Genomic DNA, 12,357 nt, shown 5'->3' with positions numbered 1-12,357 from the left:
GAACAAAGGGTGTTCTCTCCACTTTAGTGCATAGAAGATAGTCCCACATTGGTTATCCACTATTAGCAAGTGAAGTATAAAAGACATTCCTCTACCATAAGGGCATGCCCTTAGGGTACAAATGTTTTTGTGTTAGGAGGGAGAACTCACCCAAAGCCACACACACGCCCGCACCGGGTCGGTTCGAGCTTGGGCTTGGGTCTACTTGGTAGTGGATTGATCAATTGCCTAAACTCGCATCTTACCTACTTCTTCTTCTCTTCTTACTATAGCCACCAAAGACCACTGGAAAGGGCAAAATCTTTCCTTAAGGACAGCCTAATACGCGCCTTGGTTGTTCCCTGTTACTGCTGTCCTTGTCTCTATTGTTTTCTTTATTCGCATCCAACATTCTTATCTACTGAATGCTTGCAACATGTGTCAAAGATTAAATCTTTCAGTGGTTCACACTTCAAGCGATGGAAGAAAGGGTGTTCACAGCCCTAGATGTACTCAACTATGCAAAGTATCTCACTGATACAGCACCCATGGAGGGTTCTAATGATTTCGAAAGAAATCACGCTACTTGACTCAATGGGAATAAAGTATGTCGTCATGCTATTTTGAGTACCTTGTCCAATAAATTTTTTTTATATTTATTGTTCAAATAAGAATGCACATGATATATGAGAGAGTTTGAACAAAAAATACATAATAGAGGATGCTGGTACTCAGAAATATGTTGTTGGGACTTTTCTAAAGTTCCAGATGAGAGAGGATAGAGATGTAACGTCTCAAATCCATGATTTTCATGTGCTAATTAATGATTTGAAAAATGAGGGTATTGATTTACCCGAAACCTTTGTTATTGGATGTTTGATTGAGAAACTCCCCGAGTCTTGGAAACACTATAAAAATAGTATGAAGCATAAGCACAAACAGATGACTCTTGAGGATGTGATTATTCACATTCACATAAAGAAAAAGAACAAGACTCGAGATGAGGTGTTGTCTAAGGAATTCCATTCCAAAGCCAACATCGTTGAAGATAATCTTAGCAAATCCAACAAAACATCTAAAAAGCAGAAGTACAACAAAAATAAGAATTTCAAGGTCAAAGACACTTCTTTTGCAAGAAGTACGTGGTACTGGCAATAGAAATTGTTATGTTTGTGGTAAACCTGGACATAGGACTTTTCAGTGCAGGCACAAGAAAGACACTAATGATCCTCCCAATGCTAATTTAGTTGAGGGAGATGATATAATTGCTCTTGTAGTGTCATAAGTGTTCATGGCCACTGGGAAGAAGAACTGGGTACTAGATTCTGGTGCCACCCGCCACGTTTGGGGGGATGTTGAAGCCTTCCCAGACTACATACTAGTGAAAGATGAAAAGGTTTATATGGGTGACTCAAGGTCTGTTCCTATTGAGGGAACATGCAAGATTCTTCTGAAGTTAACTTCAGGGAAAACCTTTTCACTTAGTAATGTTCATCATGTTCCTGAGATTCGTCAAAATCTGATTTTTGTGTCCTTACTGGGAAAAGCTGACGTCAAGGTGACTTTTGAAAGTGACAAGTTCGTTCTGACAAAGAATGAGAGTTTTGTTGGGAAAGGTTATTATAATAACAGTGGTCTTTTCATGTTAAATGTACTTGACAACATTATTATTAATAAGAATGAATCTGCTTCTGCTTACTTGCTTGACTCTTTTAATATATGACATGGTAGACTAGGACATGTGAATATTTAGTATATGAAAAGGATGAAAGCATGTGGTTTATTGTCTGATATTTCTAATTTTTCTAATGATAAATGTGAGATATGTGCTGAGACTAAAGCCACAAAGAAACCTTACATAACTGTTTCTAGAGATAAGACTGGATTACTAACTCTTATTCATACGGATTTGGGTGAATTAAGAAATACCATGTCTAGAGGGGGGAAGTTTTATTATATTACATGCATAGATGACTTCTCTAGGTACACCATGGTATATTTACTTAGAAACAAGCATGAGGCAGGTGAGATATTTCTCAAGTACAAAGCTGAAGTTGAAAACCAGCTTAACTGTAAGATTACAAGACTTCGGTCTGACAGGGGTGGAGAATATAAGTGTAACCCCTTCCAGGACTTTTGTGACAAGAATGGCATGAAAAGTTTGACAGTGTCATGATGTCCAATGGATATCAAATAAATGATGCTGATAAATGTATTTACTTTAAATCTTTTGATGTGAATACATATGTGATTATTGTATCAGTTGAATTTGGGACCAAAGAGATAATATGACCGAGGGCCCGAAGTGAAATAAGGAGTAGAGAACGCGAAACACTAGTCCGCGGCCTTCTAGAAGAGAGTGAGCCATGCACATGCAAGGGACCCAGGGGGTGACCGGGTCAAAGTTAGTGCAAGGTAAGAAATAAGGAAGGGGGTGCATGGGATCGAGGCCGTGGAACCCTAGGTGGACAGGTGTGAGAAAGCTGACTAGAGGATTGAGAAGGGATCGACGGATGGAGAGAGAGGGGAGGAGGAATAAAAGGGAACAGTAAACCTAGAGAAGGAGGAGAAAAAAGAAAAAAGAGAAGGAGAGAGGTTGACTTTTTTGTTTCTACAGTGGATACTAGTTTCTTGTAATAGATCTTTTAGGTTCATACATTTGGCGCCGTCTGTGGGGACGAGGTAGTCCACGACTTAGTAAGAAAAAGGAAAGGTTAGAACATGGCTCCTGTAGCTAAGAGGGGAAATGGAAGAGGAAGAGGAAGAGGAAGAGGTAAGGGGAGACCTGGAAGAGTGAGAGCTGAAGTCAGAGAGGAAGAAGCGGGGAATATTAAGAATGAGGAGATGCCAGAAGAGGAAGTCACAGATACAAAGGCAGAGGCGACCAGATTGCTCTAGGAGGAAATTGGAAGACTGAGGGAGGAGAATGATGAGTTGAGGAGAGAAAGGGAGACCACCCAAGGGGGAACAGATGCAGCAGAACCCGAGGGTAGCGAAGTAGAATGACAAGGCATGGAGCTCACTTGAGAGAATAGAGCGAACAATGCCGGGGGCATTATCATGGAAATGGTGCAGGCAATGATCAAAAGAGATAGAGAAGCGAACCGCACGGCAGAAAAGGAAAAGCACGGCGCGGCGAAGAAGGTGGTAGCTAGTTTGAATCAGAATCTGCTGGCTGACTCAGTCTGGAACTCTGAGGTACCAAAGAGGTTCACGTAACCCCGGCTCGAGAGATACGACGGGAAAGGAGACCCAGTGGACCATTTACACCACTTCATGCAGCAGATGTCGCTATGGCAAGAGGAGAAGTACGATGGACTCCGCTATATGATGTTCCCAGCCAATTTGAAGGGGGGAGCCTTGGATTGGTACTATCGATTGGGGTCGAGGAGCATACGAAGGTTTGAGGAGCTGGAGCAGGCCTTCGAAAATCACTTCATCCATCAAAGGAAGAGAGTAGTGGATGTCGCGGATCTCTTTAATGTCAAGTAAAAGCCCACCGAGACGCTAAGAGATTTCTTGTGCCGGTTCAAAGAAGAGACACTACGAGTGGAAAACCTGGATGAGCGCACTGGGGTCATTGCGTTCCAGCATGGTTTGAAACAGGGAACCAGGGTCCATGAGTCGGTGTCAAAGATTGAAGTTACTACTTTACACGCTTTATACCTGAAGGTAGAGAGGTACATAAGGTGCGAGGATATTTTACAGAGGAATAGTAAGGAACACAAGAAACCTGAGAAGTCGGTACATGCCGTGCGAGTAGAGGATTGGAAAGACAGAGAAAGGACCACATCACGAGAAAGGGGAAACTACAGAGGAGAAACACACATAAAGCAGAAAGAGTTAGGGAACATGTCCGAAGAGAGTATAGGGAAAGAAAGCCTTATCGCGAAACAGAGCTCACTCCGCTGAACAAAATGTTGGAGGAGATCTTGTCGCTGATCAATAGGCACCAGTACTATGAAGCACCGCGGGGTGCACCCAGGGAATTATAAGGAAAGCCATTTTGTGCATATCACCAAGTCCGAAAATCACGCTACTAATGAATGCTTTGCACTGCAGTGGTTGGTAGAGAGAATGATTGGGAGAGGGAAGTTGAAGGGGTTCATCAAAGAGGCACAGCCGGCAGAAAGAGTCCCGGCCGCAGCCAAGATCCTTGGTACGATAAATGTTATCTTCAGTGGAGAAACTTTAGGGAGGAATGCACACAGAGATAAGATATGGAGGACTGTCAGTTTGCAGCAGGTAAATGAGATTCTAAGTGGTCCAAGGCCTATTTTGGGCGCCGGCAAAGGGAACGGCAGGATAGAGTTCACACTAAGAGATTTGGAGTTGGTGGCTGTGCCGCACGAGGATGCACTAGTAATCACCATCGCGATAGGAAATTACATGGTAAAAAGGGTCCTGATAGACTGCGGAAGCTCAGTGGACCTGTTATTCAAGGGCGCAATGGACGAGATGGGCATTGATAGTAAGCAGATGAAGCCCCCCCAAACCAACTTGTTCGGCTTCAACAGCAGTATGGCGGAGCCGTTAGGGGAATTGTTGCTACCATTGACAATGTTTACCCATTTTATGATAGTAGATGCCAGTTCCTAATATAACACGATCTTGGGCAAAAAATGGATTCACGAGATGAAGGTCATTCCATCCACATACTATCAGGTGATCCGTTTCCCAACTAATGGAAGAATATATGAGGTAAGAGGTGATCAGGTCGCGGCTCAAAATATTCAACAGGTTACGGTGAAAGGGCTAGTCTGTGCACCAGAAAAGGAGGCGGCTGAGAAGGGCGACAAGTTTGCATAGCAAGAAGGAGTCACTCGTCGGGGTCAAGACAATGGATGAGATTGAGATAGTAAATATAGGAATCATGGAGGAAGAAAAGTTTGTGAATGTGGGAACAAGTTTGTCAGAAAGTTGGAAGGTGAAGTTGGTTGCCTTATTGACTGAGAACAGCGGTGTGTTTGCATGGACCATCGAGGATTTGGCGGGTTTAGATCCGGAGTTCGCGTGCCATAGATTACATATGAGGAAAGGGGCTCGGCCAGTACAACAGAGGATAAGGAGCGTGAAACCGCAATACGCGGAAGGAATTCGGGATGAGGTGAAGAAGCTAAAGGATGCTGGTATCATCCGCGAATGTAAGTTCACTGAGTGGTTGTCTAACATAGTAGCTATCCCCAAAAAGAATGGGAAGGTGAGAATGTGTGTGGATTTTACAGACGTCAACAAGAAGTGCCCAAAGGATTGCTACCCCATGTCGCAGATAGATGAGTTGGTGGACCGAACCGCAAAATTCAAGATTTTCTCATTCATGGATGCCTCAATGGGTTATAATCAAGTGATGATGTACGGCCCAGATCAAGAGAAGACTGCGTTCATAGTGGAAGGGGGAATATACTGTTATACCAGAATGCATTTTGGGCTAAAAAATGCGGGGGCAACATTTCAGAGAGTGGGGGAGAAGATGTTTGAAAGCAAGATCAGAAAGGGAATGAAGATTTATATAGATGACATGGTAGAGAAGAGTATGACTGAGGACGAGCATTTGGCAGGGTTAAGTGAAACTTTCTCGATACTGCGGAGACACAAGCTTATGCTGAACCCCGAGAAGTGCACGTTTGGGGTGACATCCGGAAAGTTTTTGGGATACATCGTCACCTACCGCGGAATAGAAGCGAACCCAGACCAGATAAGGGCTTTGTTAGAAATGTCGTCCCCGCAGAATGTGAAAGAAGTGCAGAGACTAGCCGGGAGGGTCACAGCCCTCAACAGGTTCATATCGAAGTCCTCCGATAAATGTCGTCCTCTATACCTACGCTTGAGGGGGACAACCGATTTCTAGTGGACCGCAGCATGCAAAAAGGCTTTCCAATAATTGAAAGAGTATTTGGGGAAGGCACCGATCTTAACGCGTCCAGGGCAGGGGGGGAAGATGTATTTGTACTTGGGGGTGTCAGAGCATGCGATCAGTTTAGTGCTAATCAGGGTGGTTGACAAGGTAGAGATACCGGTGTACTTCCAGAGCAAGACCATGCTAGACGCTGAGACAAGATACAGTAGGATTGAGAAGTTTGCCTTGGCTCTAGTCTTTTCGGCATTGAAATTGGGGCCATATTTTGATGCTCACTCCGTGGTAGTGGTGACCAATTTTCCGCTGAAACAAGCCCTGAAGGCGGAGAAATCAGGTAGGATGTTGAAATAGGCTGTAATGTTGAGTTCATATGACATTAAGTACCAAGCAAGGACCACGAAAAAGGCGCAAGCCATGGCCGAGGATCCCACTTAGGGGGAAGAGATGATTATGGAATAGGAGGTGGATCAAAACCACGACCCGTTGGATCCTTGGGACATGAGGAATGGATGGAGAGTCTTTGCAAATGGGTCTGCTATCGACACAGGGAATGGAATTGGGGTGGTGCTGGTCACGCCTGAGAATGTATGACTGGACTTATCAATGAAATTGGGTTTTGCTGCATCGAACAATGAGTCTAAGTATGAGGCAGTAATAGCAGGTTTAGACTTGGCCAGAGATATGTGGGTCAGAGAGCTGACAGTGTATTCAGATTCGAACTTGGTAATATGTCAGGTCAATGGGGGATTCGCCGCCCGATGTCCAAGGATGGCGAAGTACTTGGAGGTATTAAGGAGAAGGGCAGGCAAATTCGAGAGAATCATATTTGCTCATTTAGGCCGGGGAGAGAACATACACGCCGATGCGTTGGCATATGTAGCCACAGTACTTCCTGGAACTGAAGGCAGATCCATAAAGGTCAGGGTACTGAGCAAGCCGAGCACCGCAGAGGAGGGAGAGGTATGGTTAACTACTGATCACAAATTGGGATGGATGGAGCCCATTAAGAGTTATCTGTCAGGGGTAGAGATAGAGGACAAAAGAGAAAGGAGAAGAATGGAACAAGTGTCACATAGGTACACGTTACTGGATGGAGACTTGTACAGGCGTAGTGTCGACGGACCGTTGTTGAAATGCCTTAGACCGCAGCAGGTGCAAGAGGTGTTGGGGGAAGTTCATGAAGGAGATTGTGGGAGCCATTCGGCAAGGAAAACTACGGCGCACCGGCTGTTAGCACAGGGATATTTTTGGCCTCACATGAAGAAAGATGCTACCGAATATGCCAAGAGGTGTCAGAAATGCCAGAGTTTTGCACCACTGATACACCTATCGGCAGAGCCCTTGCACCAGGTGTATAGTCCGTGGCCCTTTGCTATGTGGGCGTTGGATATCGTCGAACCCCTGCCCATGGCAAGCGGCAAAAGAAGGTTTATGCTGGCCGCGACATATTATTTTGTGAAATGGGTTGAGGGTGTGGCTCTGTAACAGGTGAAGGAAGAACAAGTAAGGAAGTTCCTATGGGAAAATATCATATGTAGGTTCGGACTCCCACACACTGTCATCGCAGATAATGGGCCCTAGTTTACCGGGGGAAAAGTGAAAGCGTTCCTCCAAGCGTTCGGGGTGAATCAAGGATTCTCGGTCTCGTATAACCCAGAGGGGAATGGCAAGCAAAGTCCTCCAACAAAGTCATATTGGATAATCTAAAGAAGTTGGAGGAGCGCAAAGGGTCTTGGGCGGAGGAGGTGCACAGGGTATTCTGGGCATACCGCACGACTCCGCGGACGTCTACTGGGGAATCGCCTTTCGCTATGGCTTATGGAGTGGAGGCCGTGATACCTGTAGAAATGATGGCCACGACTACCAGAACCAAAGCTGTTGAGACAGGAGTTAATGGTACAGTACTAGCCGGGGAACTAAATCTTACAGAGGAAAGGAGAGACACCGCGCGCCTAAAATTGGAGGAATAGCACAGGAGGCTGCATAGACAATATAACAAGCGGGTGAAGCCGCAGAAATTTAGTGTTGGTGATCTTGTTCTGTGGTGGGTTACCCCGACGACCAAGAAGGAGACAGATGGAAAGTTGGGCCCAAACTGGGAGGGACCATACATCGTGGTGGAGGCCGGAGCGACCGGGGACAGGTTGCAGACCCCTCTGGGAGAGGACATCAAGTGACCATGGAATATCAGGATGTTGAAAAAGTTTCATGAGTAACTTTGTATATATCTTCGTTTTGTTTATTATGAAAGGGCAATCTATTTGCTTTATAATATATGAACATCAAGCTTTGTAATGATATTTTGAGCCTTTTGGAATGTCAATGAAAGTGATAGCAATTTTTCTCTATCTGATTCGTGTTTGTTCGTTTGTATGTGGATTAGGCCAAAGACCGCGGACAATGAGATCCACATTCAGCTTGGGGGCTAAACTGACCTACCTCCAGCATCTCCATATTCAGCTTGGGGGCTAAACGGACCTGCCCCCGACATCTCCATATTCAACTTGGGGGCAACCTGGGTTGCTCCCAACATCTCTATGACCGCGGACGATGCGGTCAGAATTCAACTTGAGGGCTAAACTGACTTGCCTCCAACATCTCCATATTCAGCTTGGGGGATAAACTGACATGCCCCCAACATCTCCATATTCAACTTGGGGGCTAAACTAACCTGCCTTTAACATCTCCATATTCAACTTGGGGGCAACCTGGGTTGCTCCTAACATCTCCATGACCGTGGACGATGCGGTCCGAATTCAACTTGGAGGCTAAATTGACTTGCCTCCAACATCTCCATATTCAGCTTGGGGGCTAAACTGACTTGCCCCCAACATCTCCATATTCAACTTGGGGGCAACCTGGGTTGCTCCTAACATCTCCATGGCCGCGGACGATGAGGTCTGAAGTCAACTTGGGGGCTAAACTGACCTGCCCCAACATCTCCGTATTCAACTTGGGGGCAATCTGAGTTGCCCCCAACATCTCCATGGCAGCGGATGATAGGACCAACGTTCAACTTGGGGGCTAAACCGACCTGCCCCCAGCATCTCCATGCTCAACTTGGGGCAACCTGAGTTGCTCCCAATATCTCCATGACCGCAGACGATGAGGACCGAATTCAACTTGGGGGCAAAGTTTATATGCCCCCAACATGTCCAAATGCAACTGAGGGGCTAAGTTGATTTGCCCCAACATCTCCATGGTAGCGGACGATAGGGTCCGAATTCAACTTGGGGGCAAGCCGAGATACCCCCTGCCTACATGGTAGCGAAAAGGGATCAGCCCCTCACGAACAAGGATGTCCCCATTAAGCCACAGGATTGAGATGGTAGGATGAATGCATTTGAACAAGCTAGTGTTGGTCATGTGCGAAAAAATCATGTGATAAAAAGTAAGGGGTAACAAGCTAAGCAAAATTTGATACATAGATCAAAAAATATCGTTCAAAAGCAGTGGCGCATTACAAAACAATATCCAGAGCATTGTATAGGCATGAAAGGCTAAAATGCATTACACAAGCATGGGAATTGTCTTCACTTTGGGTCTTCGGCCACATCCTCTGACTGCTACCCCACAACCTCCTCCGCAGCAGGGTTATCAACATCAATGGGAGAGGTCGCCACCCCTGGAGGGACGGCGGCCTCTAGCTCAAATGCTTGAGCGAGGGTCGTAGATTCTGAAGTGGCAGGAACTGGGAGCAGAGCGGGAAGAAGCAGGCTAGATGCTGCAAGGGCTGCCAGTTGTTGTTTCAGATCCTAGGTAATCTTCTTGGAGACTAAGGCCTTGAAGTGTTTCGTGGCATCCGCCAATTGCTTGTTGGAGGCAGCTTGAGCAGCAACTCTGTCCATCTCCCTTTTTTGCTTTCGAGCTTGGAGGTGACACCCGCCACATAATCCCTATGAGCTTGTTCAGCGAGTTGGAGGTCCTTGAGATGTTTATACGCTTCTAGACAGGCATCGTCTCATTCCCTCTCCATCTGGGCGTGCTTAGCCTTCCATCCTTCCGGACTGTGGATTTAATTCTTCACGGTTTCAAGTGCATCCAGGGTGTTGGTAAGGCCTCGGATGAAGTAACCAACATCGAGGCTCAATTGAAGATGAAGATAAAGTTAGGGGAAGTGATAATGCGAAGAAAAAAATAAAAGAAAGAGGGGAAGGACATACCCTTTCCCAGCCGGTGTAGATTGCAGCTCGATGGGAGGCGAAGGAGCCGGAATCTCTGTAAACTTAGTCCCTAGGTAGGTGGGAGCTGAAGAACAGAGACGCGGCCACCCCCGGATTATCCAGAGCAGAGTCTCGAGTGGTGACCTCCCAGTCCCTAGCCTTAAATTGCGGATGCCATATCTCCACTGGCCCAGCAGGCAGGGGACCAATGGGAATTGCCTCTTTCCCGGAGCGGTGTGTGGTAGCCTCAGGCCGCGGTGAAGCCGGCCGAGATTCCCTAGCAGAGGTGGTGGAGGCAGTGGTTGTAGCCTTCTTAGCAGGAGGACCCTTGTCTGATGCATCATTGGGAGCATCACCTTCGGAGTCACTATCCCAGAGCTTAATCTTGGTAACGTCTTTGGCCGCTGTGGTATTTGTGGGGCAGGCAAAGCCGACTTCCCAGTCAGCAATGGAAGAATACGATCTCAAGTTGGCGGCAGCGGTGATCGGAGAAGGGACAGTAGGAGACTTACGCTTCTTGGCAGCGGTGGCCTTCCTGGCCAGTGCTTGAGAGTGAGAGATTTTGGAGGTGTACCCAAATGACCAATGAACTGGGAGTTTCGTTTTTTGGCCTCTGGGTGGAGAAGGCTTGGGTTTTCTTTCTTTGGGCGGCGGCAACAGGTACAAGGGACCGCGGTACTTGCCAATATCCTTAAGTGCAGGGTCCAGAAGAAGCGAACTTCCTTTTTCAGGATCGAGTATTTGATTTGTTGTAATAGTTCGCGGCATACATGATTTGCCAGAAGTTGTCGATGCCTTGGCACGGCGGGATGTTGAAGTGGTTGCAAACTTCAACATCCAATAAAGACAGGGGAAATCGCAGTCCAGCCGATATTTGACCCACTGTGACTACTAAAAACCCAGGTCGCGGTGGGACCAGATGAGGAAAGTGGGTAACTCCTGGCACATGCTCTAAAATTACATCTCCGGGAATGTCGTAGGCAGCTTGGACCGCGGCAAGGTTAGGTTTGCGGTAATGGGAAGGTGGTGGTGGAAGCACGGGCAGTCTTCCAGAGGTTGAAGGAGCCGTGTATGGATGAAGTGGTTCCGGGACAGGGGACTCAGACCGATCAGCGGATTGAACGGAAGACACAAAGTCGGCGGACCTACTAACAGATTAAGGGGATGGGGACCCCGATCTAGTGGATCTAGTAGCGGATGAGCTACCCGAATCAGAGTTAGACATGAGGGGAGCAAGAGGATGAACGAAACTAGGGGAAACCTAGCTAACGAATGGCACCCCCAAAGAGGGGGGGATGAGCAAAATAACATAGCACTAGTAAAGAGAAACAAGAAAGAAGAAAAACCAAACGAGAAGAACGAAAACAATGGAAATGCACTGTAAATGGAGGAAAGGGGAGAGACACAAACCTAGTCTAAATCAAGCAAAGGCTGAGAATGGCTTGACGGTGGAACGAGGGCCAGGAGCAGGGAGAGATGCACCAGAGAAGGAGAGGAAGGGTGGAGCATGCACAGGAAGAGGAGAGCAGTAAGTATGGGAGAATTAAGTTGAAAGATTGTGGAATACGAAAGGTGAGGGATTGCGTGAGGGGCCTTTTGGGAGGGATATTAAAATACTAGGGCAAAAGGGGAAAGTGATGACACATGGCAGGGGAAGGGACCATAGGAAAGGAGACACTTGTCTGCATAGAAACTGAAGAGACAGAAGTGGCTACGCGTGTGCCGAAGGGGGGCACGTGCCCAAGGACATGTGTTCACAGGTTCAAAGTCCGATGCAAAAGTGTGATCATGGCTGTCAGAAGAGATAATGAAGTGAGAGTGAACAAGAGACCCCTGATGGGATGACTCTACACATGGCCAGCTGGTGAGTCTCGGCCCGCGGACCCCTCAAGATCCGAGGGCCGAGAGGGGGCATCTGTATCAGCTGAATTTGGGACCAAAGAGATGATATGATCGAGGGCCCGAAGTGAAATAAGGAGTGGAAAATGCGAAACACTAAAGTAAGTCCGCGACCTTCTAGAAGAGCATGAGCCACGCACGTGCAAAGGACCCAGGGGGTGACCGGGTCAAAGTGAGTGCAAGGTAAGAAAGAAGGAAGGGGGTGCATGGAATCAAGGCCGTGGAACCCTAGGTGGACAGGTGTGAGAAAGTTGACCAGAGGATTGAGAAGGGATCGACGGATGGAAAGAGAGGGGAGGAGGAATAAAAGGGAACAGTAAACCTAGAGAAGGAGGAGAAAAAAGAAAAAAGAGAAGAAGAGAGGTTGAGTTTTTTGTTTCTACAGTGGATACTAGTTTCTTGTAATAGATCTTTTAGGTTCATACAATTATCTGTCTATATGTGGATGACATGTTAATC

General features: G+C 46.7%; 1 protein-coding gene across 1 annotated transcript; it reads left to right on the top strand.

The window, feature by feature from the left end:
- The first annotated feature begins 6,439 nt into the window (after positions 1–6,439).
- On the top strand, positions 6,440–7,321 carry LOC147516440 (uncharacterized). Its single transcript, XM_086593271.1, has one exon. It carries the CDS (start codon positions 6,440–6,442, stop codon positions 7,319–7,321), a length of 882 nt encoding a protein of 293 aa, XP_086449397.1.
- The last annotated feature ends 5,036 nt before the right edge of the window (positions 7,322–12,357 follow it).

The sequence above is a fragment of the Coptis chinensis genome, chromosome 2, assembly GCF_015680905.1.
Source record: "Coptis chinensis isolate HL-2020 chromosome 2, ASM1568090v1, whole genome shotgun sequence".
Classification (NCBI taxonomy): domain Eukaryota; kingdom Viridiplantae; phylum Streptophyta; class Magnoliopsida; order Ranunculales; family Ranunculaceae; genus Coptis; species Coptis chinensis.
This window is presented reverse-complemented; position numbering and strand designations above follow the sequence as displayed.